Genomic DNA, 21,050 nt, shown 5'->3' with positions numbered 1-21,050 from the left:
CCAGTGTTTGCCAACATTGTTTTGGCACAATGGGAGGACCTGTTTGTTACCAACTCGGAATTTAGGACTTCATGGGTATTGTATGGGCGATACCTAGATGATATAGTCCTGATCTGGAAAGATAGTGAGGACGACCTGAAGAGGTTCTACACCTATATTAATGGAACTACAAGTTTTCTTAAGTTTACTATGAATAGCAATGTAGAACTGATTAATTACTTAGATGTTACCATCAAGAAAGACTTTGAACACAATTGTTTTGTTTCACAACTATATAGGAAACCTACCTATTTAAATTCACTATTGCATTATACAAGTGCACACCCATTGCACCAGAAAAAAGCCCTAGTTAAGGGCCAATATGTAAGACTGGCCAGAATGGTGTCTGATTTTGTGGATTTTCTTAGTGAATGTGAAATATTAAAAAACATGTTTTGTAAGAGGGGGTACCCTGAAACCTTTGTCATAGATATTTTTAATGAAGTTAAGACTAAAAGAATGAATGGTCATTTTCTTGCACTACTAGGGCAGGTGTCCACCAAAAGCCATAATGACTGTAAACCTTTAAATTTTGGACGGGTGCTTACTCTTACTTACACATCCAATTTTTATGACATTAAAAACATTATTTCCAAATATTGGAAAATATTTGATGTTGACCCTGAATTATCAGGGAAATTTGGGATTGAACCGCAAGTGGTTTACAAAAGAGACACTTCCCTTAAAGAACTATTTGAAAGGCAAAAATTTGACACCCACAATGGTGGCACTTTTAAGTGTTGGAGGTGTGCCCAATGCCCTTATGTTATGGACAGAGAAAAAATTAAGCTAAAAAATGTTGGATATATTTCCAGTTCAAAAAGGATGTACTGTTACACTAAAGGGGTTGTGTATTTGGCCTTGTGTGGATTCTGTGCAGGTTTCTATGTAGGTAAAACTAAGAATGCCCTAAGGTTAAGGATTTATCAACATTTATATGATATCAGAAATAAAAATGTAAAGAATGCATTACATAAACATTTGGTTAGTGAACCTACCCATTCCTTCCTGTTCTTTATATTGGAACAGGTAGATCTGGGACCTCATGGGGGACCCTTGAATGAGTATTTGGAGTTTGTAGAACTCAAATGGCAAATTAGGCTTGATGCTTATCATGCTCCTGGGTTAAATTATAGAATTTCTTTATCTTCTCTGTTGAAATTAAAATCTATGTTTTTTATTTAGTCATATACACTGTTTAGGGATGTTTTAAACTTTTTACATGTATTATTGTTTTATATTTGGCTTGTATTAAGTATTTGCAGCCTTGTTAATGGGGGAAATGATGTCAGTTATTTGTGATTGGGTAAGCAATGTATTTAAACAGGTGCTAATTGCAGTATTTTGTATTCTGAGGAAGTCATTTACCAGACGAAAGCGCTTAATACTGCCGTGTTTGCTTGCACTGCTTTATCTTGGATGAACATTGTCTGTATTTTTTCTGGATTTGGAGTTTTCTGCTTATAAAGGATTTACCATCTACCAAGCGTCGCTTTTGTCTTGCAACAGCTGCCTTTTATTTTTCATTGTTTGTAAGACTCTACCTGTTTTCCTTGTTCATTTCTAAATGAATATGCCCTCACAAGAGTGAAAAAAAATATTTTAAATGTTGAGTTTCCTTTTTGGAAAGCACAATAAATATAAGCAATCTGATGTTTTATCTTGTCTTATATCTGGTGCTGCTAGGGGCTAACCCTTTTTTCACAACTGTTGAAACTTTTGAGAATTTATGGGTAAGGTACAAATGACATTAAAATCTAAGTAGGGAGTGACCTGCAAGAGTGTACATTCAGCCTACAAATGATTTAACTTTAAACAACAGTAAGCATGACTCAGTTCATAGGTTCACATGTTTATACCAGACTAATGACACCAGGGTCTTTAAAAGCCTAGCTGTGCAACCCAACCCAGTTTTGTCTCAAGAGTTCCTTGGATGCGTATTTGGGGCGGTATGGTAGTAAAGAGGTAGCTACAGGTTATGTGGCGGGGTATATTAGTTGGGGATTAATTTACTTACAGTTTTATAAAATCTCTAGTTGTATCAAGATTATATTACACCAGATGGGACTCCAACCCACAATTCCAGGCTTAGGATGCTAATGCCTTATCCATTAGGCCACTGGGGCTTTTAATACATACATGGCTTTTTATTCTGCTTTAGCAGTAATAGGGAAGAAATCAAATATTACCTCTTAAGTACTTCAGTCTCTACACTCCTAGCTACAAGATGTTCACTTGGCTTACACTGCAGTCTTCCTTATCCCATCTACCAGAGTGGCAGCTGTGCATTAACTGGCATCCAGTAGGACCTCTGCCCCTTGGACTTACAGTCATGTGTCCATGTGTTAAAAGGCAGAGTATCCTTCTTCTCCATACATTTTCTATGCCAGCTTCTTTGCTATCTGTGGTCAGCAGGAAACCATGATACAAGATTACAGCAAGTAAATGATTTAGTTCCAAAAGGATGGAAGTCTTTGAACCCCCCCCAGTTAGCTCATTAACTCCTACACAACTCCATACCAAACCTGCCAGGTCCAGCAGTTTGTGTATTGCAATCTACCGGAGGTGGTAACCCAGAGGTAAGCAATATTTTATCATATCGTATTGCCAGTTTAATGGTCACAGCCTCAACTTACCTTGTTGTCTTGCATATCACGGTTTGCACCATTTCTCAACAGCACGATTGTTGCTTCAGTGTTGTTAACTGCTGCTGCCCAGTGAAGTGCAGATTTTCCTAGGAGATATAAATTCAGTCATATATTAACATTTTTATAAGAATCTAAACAAAAGCAAACTTTAGAATTCAATTTTTACAAAGTATTAGATCCACCAAAACAAAAGTATACAACCTCCTACTTACTGAGGACTTTAACATTTATATGTTAAATCCAATCCACGATGGCATAACAGAACTCATCACTAAGTATAACTTACAGCAACTTGTACAGGTCCAAGTCTAAAAACGAATAACCACTCCCTCTTTGACCTCATAACCACTGACAGCCCTTTACTAGTCTCAAATAACTATTACAATAACTATTTATTTGGGACTACACAGTTTCATAGGGTCGGATGCTGAGAAGCCTAAGTATTTAAGTAACTAGCATGCAAGCACTTGTAGTAAACCCATTTTACAAATACAATTTAAATAAGGTTACTTCATATGACCCTCAATATACACATCTAGGTAGCTCCTTTCTAATGTCTAACACCTCGGCTGCTATGGTATAGAGGGACACAGCCAACACTATGGCCCAGGTGACCTGGGCTAGATTAAAGGCCCAGGCACCTGAGGAATTGTTGGTGAAGAATGGCATGCCCATCCTGGGGGACAGGGTGTATACTTGTGCGCATCTCACATCTGAAACCTGGTGGAAGGTAGGAATGCATGGGGGAAGTGGCCCTAACTGGGAATAGGTGGGGGACATGGACTGAGTGACCACAGAGGTAGGAAGACATGCCAGCATGTCCCCATTACACTGCCACCCCATGGACGAGTATAAAGGTGGAAATGGAGGGATGGGAAAGGTTATGGCATTAAAAAAAAAAAAAGAAAGAAAAGAAAATTTTCTGGCAGCAATATGATGCTGGACCAGGGTACTTGATTTATTCACTGGTCATGGACATGAATCAGATAGGACCAAGGTAAGGCTATGGTAGGCAAGGTATATCCCGTGACTGAGGAGAAGAGCTAATACCAGCTGATGTTCAGCTGCGAAGAGCCAAAATACAAACAAAACATAAAAATAGCACAGCATTTGTTTTTAAAAGGTCACTAAAAAGGTTTAATTTTACATTCCCCCTTTCTAGTTTAATGTTAAGTTCTGTAGTTACCATAACTTGGCATCTGTGTCGTTCAGTTTCATTCTTACTCACGTATAGGTCTCTGATCCGACCCCATGGATCTAGCTCAGCCACTTTATACACATTCCACTCTCGAGCTTCTCCCTCTATCCATAATGCCCCAAACTATCCACACCTCTCTCAGATCAAGTTTGCTGCCTACACAGTAATAAGAGAAGAACAAAGCAGTAAGAAAGAAACCAAGGGCTCAACCAGGAACAACTGCTCCAAAAGAAAGGCTCCGCAGGTCTTCCAGGAAAATAGGTTGGGGGACAGTTGGGAGAGAAGGTGAGTCAGAATGAAACTGGACAACACAGATGCCAAGTTATGGTAAGTACATAACTTAAAAATTTGATGTTGACCGTTTTATTCTGACTCACTTATGGGGCAGAGTCTCCAGCTACATAAACTCCTGGGTGGCCTCAAGGAAGGGTGTGTCGAAGCACTGTCAAACCAAAATAAGCCCTATTTCTGGAGACAATGTCCAATTTTTAATGACTTACAAAGGTATGGGGTTTGGACCAAGTGGCTGCTGCACAAATGTCATCAATGAAGCCCTAAAATCGAAGGCAGATGATGTGGTTACGGATCTTGATGAGTGGGGTTTATGAAAAATGGGTGGCTTCAGACCATTTATGTCATAAATTAAAACTATGCAAGCTGTTATCCATTTTGTAAGAGTCACTTTTGTTACCACTTGTCCTAGGCGATTTGGTGCGAAAGAGACAAACAACTGGTTGGATTTTCTGAATTGTTTGGACCTATGAAAAAAAAAAAATAGCTGCCTATGCACATCCAGCAAATGCAACAAATATTCACCCTTGTTGGAGTAATTTGGAAAGAAAACTGGTAGCTGAATGGTCTGGTTAATATTTGACTCAGTAGCCACTTTAGGCATAAAAGAGGTGTTAATATGGAGGTAAACACTGTCTTTATGAAAGATAATATACGGTGGCTTAGAAGAGAGGGTCTGCAGTTCAGAAATCCTTCTAGCTGAGGTGATGGCTACCAAAAAGATAGTTTTGCAGGACAAGAATTTAATGTCACAGTCATTAGTTGGTTTGAAAGGCTTCTCAGTCAGTCCTTGGAGAATTACCATGAGATCACACGGGGGAGTAGGATCTTTAATAGGGAGTCTCAGCAGAAAAATTCATGAAAGCCTTGCATAGTTTGGAAGAAGCAATAGTACCCGAAGAAAGACCAGTATGGAAATTGGATATAGATGCCAACTGAAGTTTTATCATAGCAAAACTAGACCCTTCTTTAAACAGAGAGGTAAGGAAAGCAAGGATCGTTGAGATGGAGGCTGAATAAGGATCAATGTCCTCCTTAGAAGTCGAAATGGCAAATCTTTTCCATTTTTTTGGTAGAAGCTTTCTGGGAAGCTAATATTATATCTCTAACCAGGGAAGAAAGCCTGGCCCCTTAATAATCATCGGAACTGGAGAAACCATGTGGTCCATTTGAGAGTGGCTGGATCCCGGTGCTGACCTAGCAATGGATATGACAGAAGGTCTGGACTGGGTTCCAGTATCCATGGAGGATATTTCAGATGAGACCAAAGGAAGGGGAACCAAATCTGATGAGGCTAACAAGGGTCAATGAGGATTACTGAGCTCTTCAACTGTTTTGCTTTCTGCTGAAACTTTGGGATCAATGGTAGAGCATAAAGGAGACTGGAGGGCCAATCATGGACTAGAGCATCCTTTGGGGAATCCCCTGAAGAGAAGATCAGAGCAAAGTACCTGCTGCATTTGTTGTTTAGAGGGGGGGCAAAAAGGTTGCAGCAAGGACAGCCCCAATGGCTGAAAATCAGATATGCCACTGACTGATTGAGGGACCACTCGTGAGGAGTCAGAATGGACCTGCTGAACTTGTCTTCCAGTATCCTGGACTTCCCCAGTATGTGGGCTGCGAAAAGAAAGTGGTGTGAAGAAATCGCCCATTCCCAGTCTCTCCTGGCCTCTCTGCACAGGAGCTGATGGAAGGGTTAGTGTAGCCTGTAGTTGATACCTCAAAGATTTTATCCGATGTAGAGGCAAGGAAGCTATTTGAGTTGACGTGTTCAAGACAGCCCCAATAAACTCCAATGTCTGAACTAGACTTTGCTAGGTTTATGGTGATGTCCAGGGAATTGGATATTCGATACCTGGTAGTCCCTGACTTGAATAAGCTGACACATGGTCGGGGCAGTTAGAAGCCAGTCATCCAGATACGGAAACACCCGAAACCCTTGCAGTCTTAGATGAACTGTGACCACTGCCATGCATTTGGTAAACACCCTGGGGGTTGTGGTTAGTCCAAAGGGCAGGGCGCTGAACTGGTAATGACTGGCTCCCAGACTGAAGTGCAGATGACTCCTAGAGCTTCTGTCTATTCTGATGTGACAGTACACATCCTGTAAGTCCACAGAGCACAAACGATCATCCTTCCTCAGTAACAAAAGGATGGACTGTACTGTAACCATCCGGGCCATTGCCATCTTCATGTACAAGTTCAGCTTGCTTAGATCCAAAATAGGTTTCAGGCCTCCTGTCTTCTTTTGCATGAAAAAGAAGCGGGAGTAAGTTCTGGACCCTCTTTGTTCGGTTGGGACCTCTTAGACTACTCTTTTCTGCAGTAATTTCTGAACCTGTACTACTGGCAACTCCCTCTGACTAGGTGGAACATTGGGGAATTTCTTTTGTCTCTTTGGTGGAGGATTTGAAAAGGGAATGTAGTGGCCTCTGGACATTATGCTTCGCACCCAAGCACTGTTTGCTAATTGGGTGCAGGCACCTGAGTGAAGAGAAAAATGACCCCTGACTGCCTCCAGGGCTGAGCAGTTACGCAATGCTTCAGGAGAGCTGATAAGGCTTGCCAGAAAAGGGTTCCCTGAAGTCCTGGCTTTGTGGACCCCCCCCTGCCCCTGGGGTAGCATCTCCCACAGAAGTCCCCTCCTCTGCCTCTGGAGAAGGACTCCCCATGTTGATCAAGAAAGGACCCTTGGGACTTACAGAACCAGGTCTTCTTGCCTCTTCTTTGATTCCTGGAAAAGGTAGGAGTAGAAAACTTGATCCCCATGGCAGATAAGGTCTTGCTGTTGGTTAGTATGTCCTTTAGAGTTTGTCCAAACAAAGAGGAACCATTAAAGGGAGCACTGACAAATGATGCCTTGAATGGTTCTGTAAAAACGCAAAGCTGCATCCAGGCATGTCTGTGGACAACAATGTCTGTGCTGGCAGCCCATCAGGAGTTCTTTGCAGAATGGGAGGTAAACCTCATGGATGAGTTGGAGAGGGAAGACAGAGTATCCAGTCTTGGAGATACCTTCTGGAAGTCCTCTGGCTACATGGTCTCAGCCAAAGAATCAGAGAGTTTCTGAACCAGGTTTCTCTATAGGCGAGTAAAGTGTGCCAGGTGAATAAACGCTCTCAGCGAGAAAGTGGATGAGGCATAACCATGCTTACCAAATCTGTCCATTCCTCTGGACTCCCTGTTTGGCGGATGGACAGCAGAGCTTTGCTCAGCCAGCTCCTTTTTGGTAGCTGCTGCCACAACCATAGCATCCACTGGAATGCCCTTAGTCCAATACAAGCGATCCACAGGCGGAGATAAAATTTTATCTGGACCTTTGGGTATCAGCTCAATAGAGTCTGTCTCCTTCCAAGCCCAGCAAGTGACTAAATCAATTAGACCATCCACTGGGGGGGGGGGGTTGATTCACTCAAGAAGTAGAAGGGCCCTCCTGAATGTCTCCAAAAACACAGACTCCCCAGAAAAGGGATTTTGAGCTGACCAACCACCTCTTTGCCTCAAAATCTCTAAAATGTCCCCAAAGAAGAAGTCATCTGGTGAAAATCTTGGGCATCTCATTCCCTCATCAAAGTCCACGTCCTCAGCGAGAGACTCCATGAGGAGTCAATGTGCCTCCTTTTGCTCAACCTCTTACAAGGGACCTCCTCTATGGGATGATCAGGGGAGGCATCAGAAGAGGAAGGTGCCACGTCGGGTGGAAGACCTTGGAGACTTCTGGAGACGGGCTGACCCACTCAAAAGCGCTGAGGTGGATCAAAGGCCAAACAGGTCTGTTTTCTGTGAGAAGACCTTTTCTATAAGTTGAAAAGCCAAGGGCCCTGGAGAATCCCTGCCCAACTCCTCCAGAGTCGAGAACTTCGAGGAAGAAAGTCCAGGAACCCCGGATCCACTGTTTCCAGTCAGAATCTGACACAAGCTGTCAAATGCCAAAGCTCTGAGAGGAAGAGATGGATCTGACAAAGTTGGAGCTGACCCCTCACGCTCAGACTTGGCAAAGACCTCTCTGGTCCGATACCCACACTTCCCTGAACACCTCGGAGCAGAGGAAGTCAGGGCAACTGTAGGAGTTGTGGAGGAAAAGGACTTTGGATCCAACACCAACTCTCTTAGTTGGCTAGGATCCTGGGGCTCCAATACTAAGGTTCAGATCGGAGAAGGATACTTAACTGAAACTAAGGCACTCACAGATCCTTGAGGGGATAGTGCAGGCAGGACTTCCATCTGGACATGGATTTTGATGATTTTCCTGACCATCCCCACATCAAACTCTGACAGGCTTCTGGAGGACCTCCCCATTGGATCTGAAGGAGCCGAGCACGTCTGAGCAGTCAGCCTAGTCAGATCTGAAGGGTGCTGTATATCTGATGACATAGTACAACAGCTGCTATGTGCATCAGAGTGAAGTATTTTATGCCCGCACTCTGAGCACCATTTCAACCTAGTAGGGTTCTCCATTAATACCACTGGATCAGTATCAAGCACAACCACAACCACAACAATATCCAACTATAACCCCCCCCCCTTTTTTTTTTGTTATGAGTAAATGACAGGAAAGGGTTCTACAGCCTGAAGATAGACAGGGATGAGGCAAAGATCAAGAAATCCCGATGTCTGTGAGATCTAGTGGGATGGGAGGTAGTGAAAAGTAAGAAATATGAATATTTCAAAACAAATATTTTAAAGTAAGGAAAAAACTTATCTGTAGACAAAAATCACTAAGATGCCCAAGAGCTGAAGAATGCATCTGCACTGATGGCACAAATGAGATCTGGGGGAGCTGTGTACAGCTTGGGGCATTATGGTTAGAGGGAGAAGCTCGAGACTGGAATGTTAGTCTGTGTAAAGTGGCTGAACCGGACCAAAGGGGTCAGATCTGAGACCCACAAGTGAGTCATAATGAAATGGACGACATCAGATGATTATATTAAAAGTAACTAACTGAAAGACAATTTGTTCAATTTTATGGTTATATTTCATCAAATAAACTGTTCCAAATAATACCAAGTACTAATCTGAAAATGAGTTATCACTACTTAGTTAAAAAAAAGTTAAAACAAATATCCCGCTATCTAATATATGTGGGCTGGCTTCAAGGAAAGGATAACAGACTGGCAACATAGGTCAATTTCAAAAAACTGCTGCCTTCAATGATAGCTGAAGTTACTCATGTCACAGGTATGGAGGCAAAGCTCAAGATGACAGGTATATCTGTCCCAATTTACAGTGATAAAGCTTTGAGATGAGGAATGGAAAAATAAACTATACGTGGACCTTGCACTGACAGCTTGCCTACCATGATCATCCACTGCATTGACGTCAGCATGGCAGTTTATCAGCTCTTCAACCATTCCTTCTACTGCAAGACGAGCTGCAAGAATCAATGGCGTCGTCCCATCATTCATGCGAGAATCCAGCTCAGTAACTCTATTACGGATTAGTATCTGAAAAAGAAGGATGGACAGCCTAAATGAAACACATCTCTAGTGGTGCTTTTAATACTTTTCTGTAATACCATTCCATTTCAAATGTTAAAGGTTACACTTTAGTAGCAGAAAAACTAACAGAGAAAGTGATAGCAAATGGTGCTGCATGCACTGGCACAAATGGCTAACTTGACTTAGGCATAAAAGCTCATGACCTGCTTACCACATACTTCAAAAAGAGACAAAGATATATCCAGATCAACTAGCAACGGGTCTTTTTTTAAACATCTTTTCTAACTTCAGACATTGAACAACGGTGTAGGTGCACAGGCAGTAACAGGAAAAAAATAAAATCATTGCAAACATTTACAATAAACTTCATGCATTGTACACATTTTTTCTTTTTTAACAATTAATGTTCACTCCAACATTACATAAACTGCTCAAGTCCTCCCTTCCCTTAAATGTTACTACTCTCTCCCAAACATTATTCTATATGTTATTATTCACACAAATTCCATTTAATTCACTGTACTTTACTCTTTACCTTTTCTAAAGCTCTTGTCTCCAATTCTTTTATCTCCTTTACAATATTTAATAGTCTGGTTATGGTCTGTTCAGATTCTGATTTTTATTTTCTAGTAATTACTTTTCTGGCAGCCAGCAGCATTAAACTTAGCAAGGTCTTACCATGTCTAGGCAATTCAGATCTTATATTCCAGCTCAAAAGAGTCATTTTCTTAGATACGGTCATTTGTTCACCCCACCATTTCTGACAAAGTACTCTGTAGGAATTTTTAAAATCTGCCAACTCATTGCATTTGTTAAAAATAGGTTTCCTTTTACCTCGTTTTTCCTACCCCACATTCAAATTGCTGTCTACCTGAGGAAAACTCTTCTGAAGTCTGCTTGGGTTATAAAATACCTATGGAAACACTTCCATGCAAAAACTGTAAACCTTCTGCATACCTGGGAACCATACAGATGTTTGTCCCACTTATCCTTAGTAAACTGTCTTTTATAACCTTTTTTGACTGATTCTTATAGTTATCATGCAATATTTTACTAATGATCTCTTTTTAATTGCAGCTTCTGTTCTACACTCAACTAGAAATGCAACCTAAGCTGATCTTTCCCTTAGCAGTATTTTCCTCTCTCTTTTCCTACACTCTATCAAACCCTGGTGGAGAAGGCAGTATCTAACTTGCAGACCAAATGCCTGATTAGCCTCATTCCACTCTATTACCTTTCCCTCCACAGTTATTTCTTCCCAGTAACTTGATTCCTTTGTTCATTTTCTCCAACAAATTCTATTTCCCTCTCGCCTATTTTCTATGCATTACCTGCAGTCATCCCTATTGGTAAAAGCTCCTTTCTCTATTCTCATGTTGGCTTAGTTCTTAAGAAAACTTTCTGTAACTTTATAAATATAATATTTTGTAAGGGCCTGCATCCAAGAACACAACCACTCACATATACAGTACCTCACCATTTCTGGTGCACGGAAAAATCACAAAACATCCAAGGCACAATTTACCAGCACAGTGAAATAATGTTTAATTAATAGACAGACTTCTGAACTACTGAAAATAAAGTCTATTCTTTTAAGAAGCATAGTTGTGGTTATTATCTTATAAGCCACTTGACTTGAACTATGTCCACAGACATTATTACTTTCAATCACTGCAAATGAGTCCATTATTACTATTATTATTACTATGATTTTAAAAACTTGTATGTGTGCAGTACTGACCTGAAATACCCCCTGTGCATCTGCAGCCACAGCTGCATGTAGTGGTGTTCGGCCCATGTTGTCCTGTGCATTGGCATCAGAACCAGCATCTAGGAGTCGCTTGGTAGCATCAGCACGAGCATATCTAGCAGCCAGATGAAGTGCAGTCTCTCCAGTTCTATCGGTCTGTGCTCGTATGCTGGCACCTTGAAGAATCAGATCTGTTATTATGTTGGCTGAAGTCTCTTCCATCTCCTCCTCTTCTTCAATAGCATCTGAGCTCCCCATACGGAGAGAGGCCAACATCAGTGGAGTGAAGCCATCTACAGAAAAATTACAGGTACAAAATTACTCTACTCGTGTTTATAAAAAAGACATGCATCCTAACTCATGCAAACACACTGTTGCTACAAGGCATGTCTGCACATGCTCTACTAAAGGACAGAGAATTCACTGGTGACTCAACTAATGATGGTCTTAAAATACAGAAAAACAGAACAAAGAAGGCAGTATTCGCCTTATTCCAAGGAGGATGACAATGATGACATGAGTCTAGGATGGTGCTCCCATGCCTGGAAGGCCAACAAGTAGAGTGAAGGGAAGGAAAGAGAACACTGCACATTAAAATTCCTTCTGTGTTGTTTGCACTCAAGATCAACAAACCATAACCAATACACCACTGCACAACATCAGCAAGTGTACACAATGAAGTATGACAAAACAGAGCTGAGGAAGTGGACTTTACTTAACAGTAGACCTCCAAATAACAATATATCTGCTTCAGTATAACTCTTTAATAATAGAAATTAGACAGACATCCACTCTTTCCATTAACATGCTGGCATGATGCCTGGCAGACAAGGGAGAGCATTCCATGCCAATTTCTCTCCTTTTCTGCAGAAGGAAACCATCAACAACCATCCCCTTCAGTCTTACAGCAATGAATTAGGGACTAGTCTTTCTGAATCCTCATTCCTCCAGAAAGACAAGTCAGATCAGGTCATCTAGAATCTCTTTAAGTAAGGTCCCAAACTGTAAGAAAGCACTCCTGTCTGACACCCCCATAAACTGGGAGGGAACCATGACTGATTACAGTTCTACTTCTCAGGGACTGAAGAGGAAAAATCTTAAATTGAGTATAATGGAATACAGACAAATCCTATCCATATTCTTCAGAGGCTTACCTCTATCCTGTAGTAAGTCCATACAGAAAAAGAGGAAATACGAGTGGGAGCCTATATAGAAGTAGAGATCCTGTTATTTGAACATCTGCTGTTATGGTGAGTGCATTTAAATAAATGTACCATGTTTCTTGTTAGGATCACTGATGCAGTATAACTCCTTATCTAAGGAAAAAAAATGCTAAAAGTGGTTTGTTACTTTAGGTGTAGCCTGTCTCAGACATGGGAGGAACTTATAGCCTGTAGGACTGCAGTGGCAACTCAGGTCCTGGTTCTTGACTATATATCCAATATGTAAAATTTGGAAAAAGCATTGACTGTGATCCAAACAGCTGCCTCAAAATTACTCTAAGCTGATGTACCTCCGAAGAAAGCTGCTGTGGGGAATATTGACCTACTGTATTGTGCCGTTGTCAGTATTTCTAGTGTTGATTAAGGATACTTGTTACAGAAGGTAATGTAGTCTGCAAAACATTTTTAAAGTATGTGCTTTGATATCACTCAAAGAACTATTCAGTCTGCCAGAACTGCCTTGGCCTCTTCAAAGAATGCTTCAGCAGCCTGTGCATTTTCATTAGATGCAATATTATTTCCTTTTGTTTTGAGAATTAAACATCTCAGTAGCTCCGCGTACCCCCTTACTGGCATCCTTGGCCCGCCCCTGGTTGATACATGCCCCTTGTGGAAGGTACTGTGACATAGGCACACCCAGCATCATAGCATATAAAACTCACCATATTCCCATTCTGACTCTGTAAAGCAGCGCTCATCTGCCTACAATAAAGGAACAATTGATCCTGAAGAACCAACTAATGAGATTTCTCCATACAGAAGCCTAACAAGGAGAACATCAACAACTAGAAATAACTAGTGACAATACCAAAACCAAGGGACAGAAAGAAGAATCGGTTTCCCACCATGACCCAGAGGCTTTTGGATGCCTTCCTAGCAACTAATCCTTTGTTTTGAGAATTAGAAATCATATGTGAAACAAAGTATAATGATAATCCCTGAAGACATTCTGAACACTTTGTTTTATAACTCAGGAGATTCTTCTAGTAATTATTCCTTGCACCTTTTCAAATTGTTTAAGGGAATTGTTCAAAGGCTGAAAAACGTAAGATTTACTGCATGGTTATTTTAAATGAAAGATTTTTCTTGGAATTTCTAAATTTCTAAGTTAGGACAAAAAAACAAAATCTGAGTTTATTTCTGTAAGGTCAAATGGGTAACAAAGAAAATAGCAAACAATGCGCTCCGCAAGGATGGCATGCAGGGTCAAACCAACAATGTAAAACCACCAACGACCAGCAAGAACGATAGTGAACACACAGTAATGAAGATATAATTTATTATTTCTCCAAATCCAGACCGGTTTCGGCTATTCAGCCTTTATCAATGGATACAAAAAAATTTTTTTGTATCCATTGATAAAGGCTGAATAGCCGAAACCGGTCTGGATTTGGAGAAATAATAAATTATATCTTCATTACTGTGTGTTCACTATCATTCTTGCTGGTCGTTGGTGGTTTAACAAAGAAAATAACCACTTTTTTTCTGTGACAGGAGGTTAGAACTAGCCTTACAGCATTCTGTCAAAGTTTCTAATGTGTCCTCAAGAGCAGTTATCACAAGGGGAATGAATGCGAGCCTTAGGTCATCAATAACTGAGACTTACAAATATCTTATGGATGTTATGAAGTTGCTCAACGGGGTCTATATTAAATCAGCGAATGCTTAAAAAAAAGAACTGATTTATCGACCCCATGCAAGCAAAAGCTTACGATCCCGAACACTCAGAACAGTGATTGTTTTCCCCAGGGAAAAAAAATCGCTGTTCCAAAAAAGAAAACAAAAAAACCTTTAAAACATTACATAAAGTGGGGAGCTTCGCCCCCCCCCACACTTAAATATACCATCTCTGAGATCGTACTACAGTGATGAAAATGACAAAATAACGAAGGCAGCCAAGCGATTTCTTTCCCAGGGAAAGAATTCGCTTATATGCTGTTTCGGTATTTTGCCATTTCGTGCTTTCAAGTTCGATCAAGATGCATTCGAAAGAATATGTCTTCGATTATATAATAGGGAACCGCTCAACATTCCATTTGAAATGTTCTTAAGTCCCTCATTTCTCTGAATGAGACATGCTTTAGAGGGGAAAACAAAATATTCACTTCATCTGGGTCATATCCCAAGGGACAATACAAATGGCCTGAGCAGGCAAAGTCCTTATTTTCGATTCTAAGTCTGATATCTTGGTGTGGGTGGTAGTTCTCTTAGCAGGTGGGGACAACTTAAGGAAGAGAATTATACAGTTGTTGCTGTAGAATTATTTTATATTCATTTGCATTTTTTACAAATGAGAAATTGCATAACTATCACATAAATATTAATATTTAATGAATACCATATTAATCAATGATTTACTTGGAACAGAACATGTACTAAAATATTCAGCCTGGTTTCAAGAAGAAGAATTTAACCAGCACTGCTCTCAAGCCATTTTTGGAACTGGCATATCTTGTTATCGAGAAGTTAAAAGGGATATAATTGCTTAAAGAACTGCCGAAAGCCTTTGGTTCAGTGGACTTGCAGATATCTTTGTATGGGACAAGAATGTGCAATGAATTGCTCATATGGGTTGGTTCAGGCCATTTGCATCGCCCCTTGGGATATGACCAACATGATGAAGTGAAGATTTTGTTGTGTTCCAATAAGAAAATACAGTGCTGGTCAAGTCTTACTACTCACCAACTGCTATTCAATTTCATGATATACTGCAAGAAGCCTACTTCAGGTCCTCCTTTTTATTGTAGTAATCATGAGATGAGTAGCTTAAAAGATGTTAATATTTCAAAATGTGCTTTTATGCTAAAGACTTGGTTCTATGGGGTAAGGGTGATGAAAAGCAATTGGCTGTCTACAAATTTTTAGACTGATTTTAACATTGTTCAATACTGTGCAATGTTGTACGATTTGAGTATAAACATGTCAAACACTGAATTTCTCAACATCCTGCTGCCTGTATAAAAACTCACACTCAACATGTACTGAATGGGAAATGGGTACACTGCATAAAATTTAGGGACTGAAATATATAAGATAATCAAGTTGAGCAGAATTATTTATATAAAGACCATCAAGTTTATGTTAAAAAATGAAAGCTGGGTAATTTTTTCCTAAAGCTCTTACTGAACCATAATCTTATTTTGTATTGCAGTTATAATAAGAAGGATTTTAAGAACTGAAAGGTGAGTTGCCACTCTATTATGAGGTTTAATACCAATAAAAATGCTCTTACCTACCACTGTCTTTTATAAAAGGAAACTAATGAAACACAATTAGAAAACAAAATTAAATATATGAAGGGTAATGTTGGTATAGAAGATTGTCATAATACTTTACCTCTAAGTTTTTTTCTTTGGCTTCTTCTTAGGTTTCCCACAGATGACCATCAGTTGTCCTCACTTCTTCTGTTCCTCTCTCTCAATTATAGTGGACCCACCACAGCCTCCCTTGGGCTATACTTGACCTATGTTTGGGGCTGGGGAGGAGATCAAGGACCTTAAGGCAGTATCACAATACTGTTGAGAAGCATTTATTTCCCATGTGCCCACTAACACCTTGACGTTGGGACATGCACTGGGCATCAGCACTGAACTATCCTCACTTCCGCAAAGGGGTGACATCAGTAGGATATTAAAATCACCTTCAGGCAGTACTTCAAGGGTATTATCTTGAGTCTTCAACAGGGAAATGTAACTGCAACAGTGTGTCCACAATGCATATATCTTCCTCCTCCCCCAGAATGGGCATACCCATTCTGCCTGTCTGTGCTATCTAGTGCCAAAGATACTAACTGAACATGGGTCTCCTGGGGTATAGTAAGGGCTATTCTCCATCTACACCAACAGTGTATGCTAACATTAAAAGTTGGTTTTGTTGAACATAACTAAAAAACTACAACATGTTGTTTATTCTTTCTTTGAAGTATATCATATGGTAAAGTTAACATTTAGTGGTCTACTATTTTCAGATCCACTGTATTACATACACCGCCATTCTAAAAGATTAGTATTAATTTCACAATTTGAAAAAAAAAAGATGACATGCTAATTTAATGATGTTCAATGGGACTGTTGTTTCAATTTTTAAGTTTTTCCATGCATAGATAAAAAAGTGAAATAAAATGAACTGAAACAAATGTGCACTGGAGAAGGTGCTGGTGGGCTCCCTATCAGAAGTGAGTCCTGAAATGTTAAAAAGTAAACTGTTATTCAATCAAGAGTTAAAATTAATTCTTAAACTCACTGTTACACTTTTTAAGGTGTGTCCTCAAACCCACTGCTACTTACATATACAAGTCATCACACCTCAGAGGAAGAGAAATTCTCCAGAATACTGCAGTTTTGCAGTTTGCACACATTCCCCTATTCATATTTACCTTTTCTGCATTTTCAAGGATTGTACCTACTATTCTTGAATACTCATCATGCACCTGGTGCTGATGAGGTGGCTTATCAATGGCTGGATGTCTGGTGCTGCAGAGTTAAGAAGGTAGGGCTTTTTAGTTGTGCCCTAGCCTCCTGTGAGCATAACAGTATTAACAACATTGCCAGGGATTTGTTTGTTTAAAACATTTTATTTAAGCACTTACTTCCATCGACTGTGTTAGTCCCAATCAGCATGTGGTTGTGGTTAATTCTCAAGGGAGACTCAAGACTGTATTTTAACAGACAAGTAAAATTTAGCTAATGTACTGGGGAAATAACCCAACTCTTTTCAAGTGAGTGCGTATCTGCTTCTAGAAAGGACTGGAAGGGAAAGCAGTTACGGTGAAGCAGCAACAGAATACTGCTAAACATGGTGCTGAGTCACAGCAGGAGAATGTGGTGGATTATGAGATAGTGAATGTGTGCTAAATATATATATATATATATATATATATATATATATATATATATATATATATATATATATAGATAGATATAGATATAGATATATATATATATATATATATATATATATATATATATATATATATAAATAGATATGAGGCTTTAGCAAATGCAAAACTTTTAGAACTGGACTGAATTTCACAATCACAGACCATAGTTGGTAATTCTATGTGATTTACTGTGATGAAGGGGTCTGACAATCCATTAAGTGCAAAAATCAAAACATGACATGACAGGGTCTTTCAATAGTTAGACTCGAAGATGTTCAGCGATGAAACACCTGAAGACAGAGACCAAGAGAAAAAGAAGTACTGTGGGGAGTGCTGTTGCTGCTAGTCTGGAAGGACTTTCACAAAAGACGTAGAAAAAAATTGGTGAGAATACAGCATATACAAAGAAGAAATCTGCTGAGATTAAAGCTTCTGGAATATGCTGCTTCCCTTCTGGGCTGGTACTTTTTGTGGGAACATGTAATTAAACCAAAATCGCTCTTGCAAGCATGGCAAGTGCAGAGGCCCAATAAATTCCAGGCACATTCAAAAACAGAGGCCAGCACTTAAATGTGGTTGAGATAGCTCAATTTTTATTCAAACGTAAATAACAAAAAGGGTAGGGTAGAACCCTCAAACCCCACAAAAAACACAGGGTTGTTTTTTGTGGGGCTTGAGGGTTTTACCCTACCCTTTTTGTTATTTAGATTTGAATAAAATTGAGCTATCTCAACCACATTTAAGTGCTGGCCTCTATTTTTGAATTAATATGTAATTAAACCTTGTGGAAATGTACCTGATAATATTTGAGTGATTATGCATATGAAGACAAAAACAACTTTTGATGTTGCTTTCTGACAAAGACAAAAATCTGCACACTTTTGCTGACTTTTTTAATAGCATAAACAGCACAATAACATAAGAGATTCTGTAGAAAAAAGCCTTATAACTTTTTTTGGCAGTCACCAGTGGTGAATTATAATAAGGGTGAGTTGAATAGGTGGGGGCTCATGGTCATTTTTTTTACTTAAAATATAAAAAAATAGAAAAATGGCCTGCAGTGCCACTATTCAAAACAACCACAGCTGTGGCACCCTATGGTGGACGGTAGTACTCTCTAGGTGAATTTCCTGACACCCATGTCTTGAACACATAAGCTGGTTATGATTACTGATTAGAGACCCAGTCATAATGCTGTATGCTATGTGCACCCTAATACCTTCTACAGAAAGGCAATATAGTCTCAAATATATGCATGCCTGTCAAAGCATATAAAGTATGTGTATTTTGGTAGAAAATGCTACTTTTCCAAGAAAAGAATGCTATTTTTTGGTTCTTGCTTCATAAGAACATATCAGTGCTATGATTCAGACACATACTGAGTTTGTTGGCTAAAAATCTACAAAGTACACTTTTTTGTAAAAATGAATTGCAAACCCAGAACATCCAAATAGCTATGACTACTGGCTGTACCCCCCCCCCCCCAAAAAAGGACTACTGTTGGTATCCAACAATAAAGGCTCATGTCTCTATAATAGTACAAAGTATTACAGCAATTTTTTCAGAGTGATATATCATGACCATCAGCTAGAAAATGCATTTAGTAGCTCTAGCTGAAAGACACTTACACAACTTTATCTTCTTGTACAACAGTGTACTGCCTCAGGTCTAAACTTTATTGGGAGGGGGGGTAAAAAAACAACTTTGTTTAGTAGAAATGGGATTTTTACTTCAGATATGACAACTCAGTACAAAAGTATTTTAAACCATTACTGTACTCAGTAAACTATGCAGAAGATCAGCACAGCACCCACAAAGAAAACTGTGTGTAAAGCAAAATATCAGCAGTAAAAAAATGAATTAAGCCACTGGGGCCTGTATTGGAAAGGATGTATTTCTGCCACTCAGTGAGATTTCATTATTTTATTTTATTTTATTTAATATTTGTTTACTGGGAAAGTCCGACTTGGAATGAAGCCAATTTTCACTTGAGGCCTGGGGAGAAATGGTCCAGATGCATTCTTTGTAACGTGGGAGGAAACTGGAGTACCCAGAGGAAACCCACAGGAACACAGGGAGGACATGAAGACTCCTCAGGGAAGGCACCCCAGCTGCAAATCGAACCGGAGAACTTCTTGCTGTGAGGCGACAACGTTACCGATGCACCACTGTGCCATCCTAAATTATGAAACAACACACCTACAACTGTAATTCTCACTTCAGAGCTTCCACAGCTTTAGCAGTTTGAAAGCATGACTTGTAGAAAAGGCATGATACACACAAAAACATATTTTTCCTGGCGATGTACAAATGGCTTTTACTTCTATAGAGAAACATTCAAAGCTATTTACTATGTTCTGAACCCTGAGAAGTAGTTCAAAATACAACACCCAATGTAAAGCAGGTATGACGTAAAATATACTGTGGCATTTAACACCTCTAAACATACAGATGCGGTGTCAATCTGTGAAAGGCACTGTCTAGCATCTCTTTTGGGATTTCATTATGAAGTTTTTAGACTCTAATGACAGGATGAGTAGCTACAAAAAACACTTAAAACTCTTATTCTACCCTTATGGGTTTCACTGCAGCATTATGAGGTATTTGACCCCACTGCTTAGTTACTCAGACATTTAGCATGTTAACTATAGCGTGCTGCAAATGAAAAAAAAGTAACATTTTTGGTAAAATATTTCAGGCCATTACTGTACTCTATATACTTAAAAGCTCAGCACAGCAACCAAAGTGAAAACACAGCATAGTGCAAAATGTCAGACAGTGGCAGTAAAGACATAAGAACTAATGCCGCTGGGCCACATTTTCAAAAGGCTATACCTTTATCTCTCTTTGGGATTTCATTACAAAACCTTCAGGGGGAGAACATCAGTATATTCAGCCACAAAGTAAATCTAAGATTACAATGCTAATCTCAGAACTTCCAGTGCAGCACACTTATGAATTTGCTACCACAGCTTTAACAGCTTGAAGGCATGGCACTGTAGCTTCTGCACAACTAAAAAAATATGGTGAAATATATAGAAATTTTACTTATGACATACTGAAAGATTAGTGTGTATGGAGCCTTTTTAGATATCGCTAGTAAATTCTATGAAACCCTGGATTTACTAGATATATCTAAAAAGGTCATGTTTCCTCCCCAAAGGTAGTTCACAATTAAAAAAAATCAGGGACATTTGACATGGCACTTGGGTACAAAACACAACACACACAAACACACACACACTGTCCCTGTGGAATAGGCCATTTTGAGAGGATAAATATAATGGCCACATCACTCACTGACATACACTGTTAACCCTCTATCAAACCACACCTTGTGCACTTCTGATATCTCACTGAGAAGAAAATGACAAACTTAACAGCAACAGTAACATAGTTCAACTTGCTAGTGTTATGCACACATATTGTTCTCTCCCAATAGGCCATATCATTTTACTCAACAGCAATTCGTGTAATAATAGCCCTGTGTTTTCATGTCATCATACTTTCTTATCCTTAGCTCAAAATAACACCCACCTTTTGTGTACACCTCTGATGTCTGATTATGAGGAAAGTGAAAGAAA

General features: G+C 39.5%; 1 protein-coding gene across 1 annotated transcript in view; it reads right to left on the bottom strand.

The window, feature by feature from the left end:
• Positions 1-21,050, bottom strand: part of LOC122813421 (neurogenic locus notch homolog protein 2-like) — a 1,182,542-nt gene that overhangs the window by 7,212 nt on the left and 1,154,280 nt on the right. Inside the window, exons 31-33 of the mRNA XM_044085736.1 lie at positions 11,356-11,657; positions 9,473-9,620; positions 2,676-2,773 (exon numbers count right to left, since the gene is read on the bottom strand). Of these exons, the coding sequence (XP_043941671.1) occupies positions 2,676-2,773; positions 9,473-9,620; positions 11,356-11,657 (548 nt within the window). The remainder of the gene's footprint in view (positions 1-2,675; positions 2,774-9,472; positions 9,621-11,355; positions 11,658-21,050) is intronic.

The sequence above is a fragment of the Protopterus annectens genome, chromosome 10.part0, assembly GCF_019279795.1.
Source record: "Protopterus annectens isolate FY-2018-M chromosome 10.part0, PAN1.0, whole genome shotgun sequence".
Lineage (NCBI taxonomy): Eukaryota > Metazoa > Chordata > Ceratodontiformes > Protopteridae > Protopterus > Protopterus annectens.
This window is presented reverse-complemented; position numbering and strand designations above follow the sequence as displayed.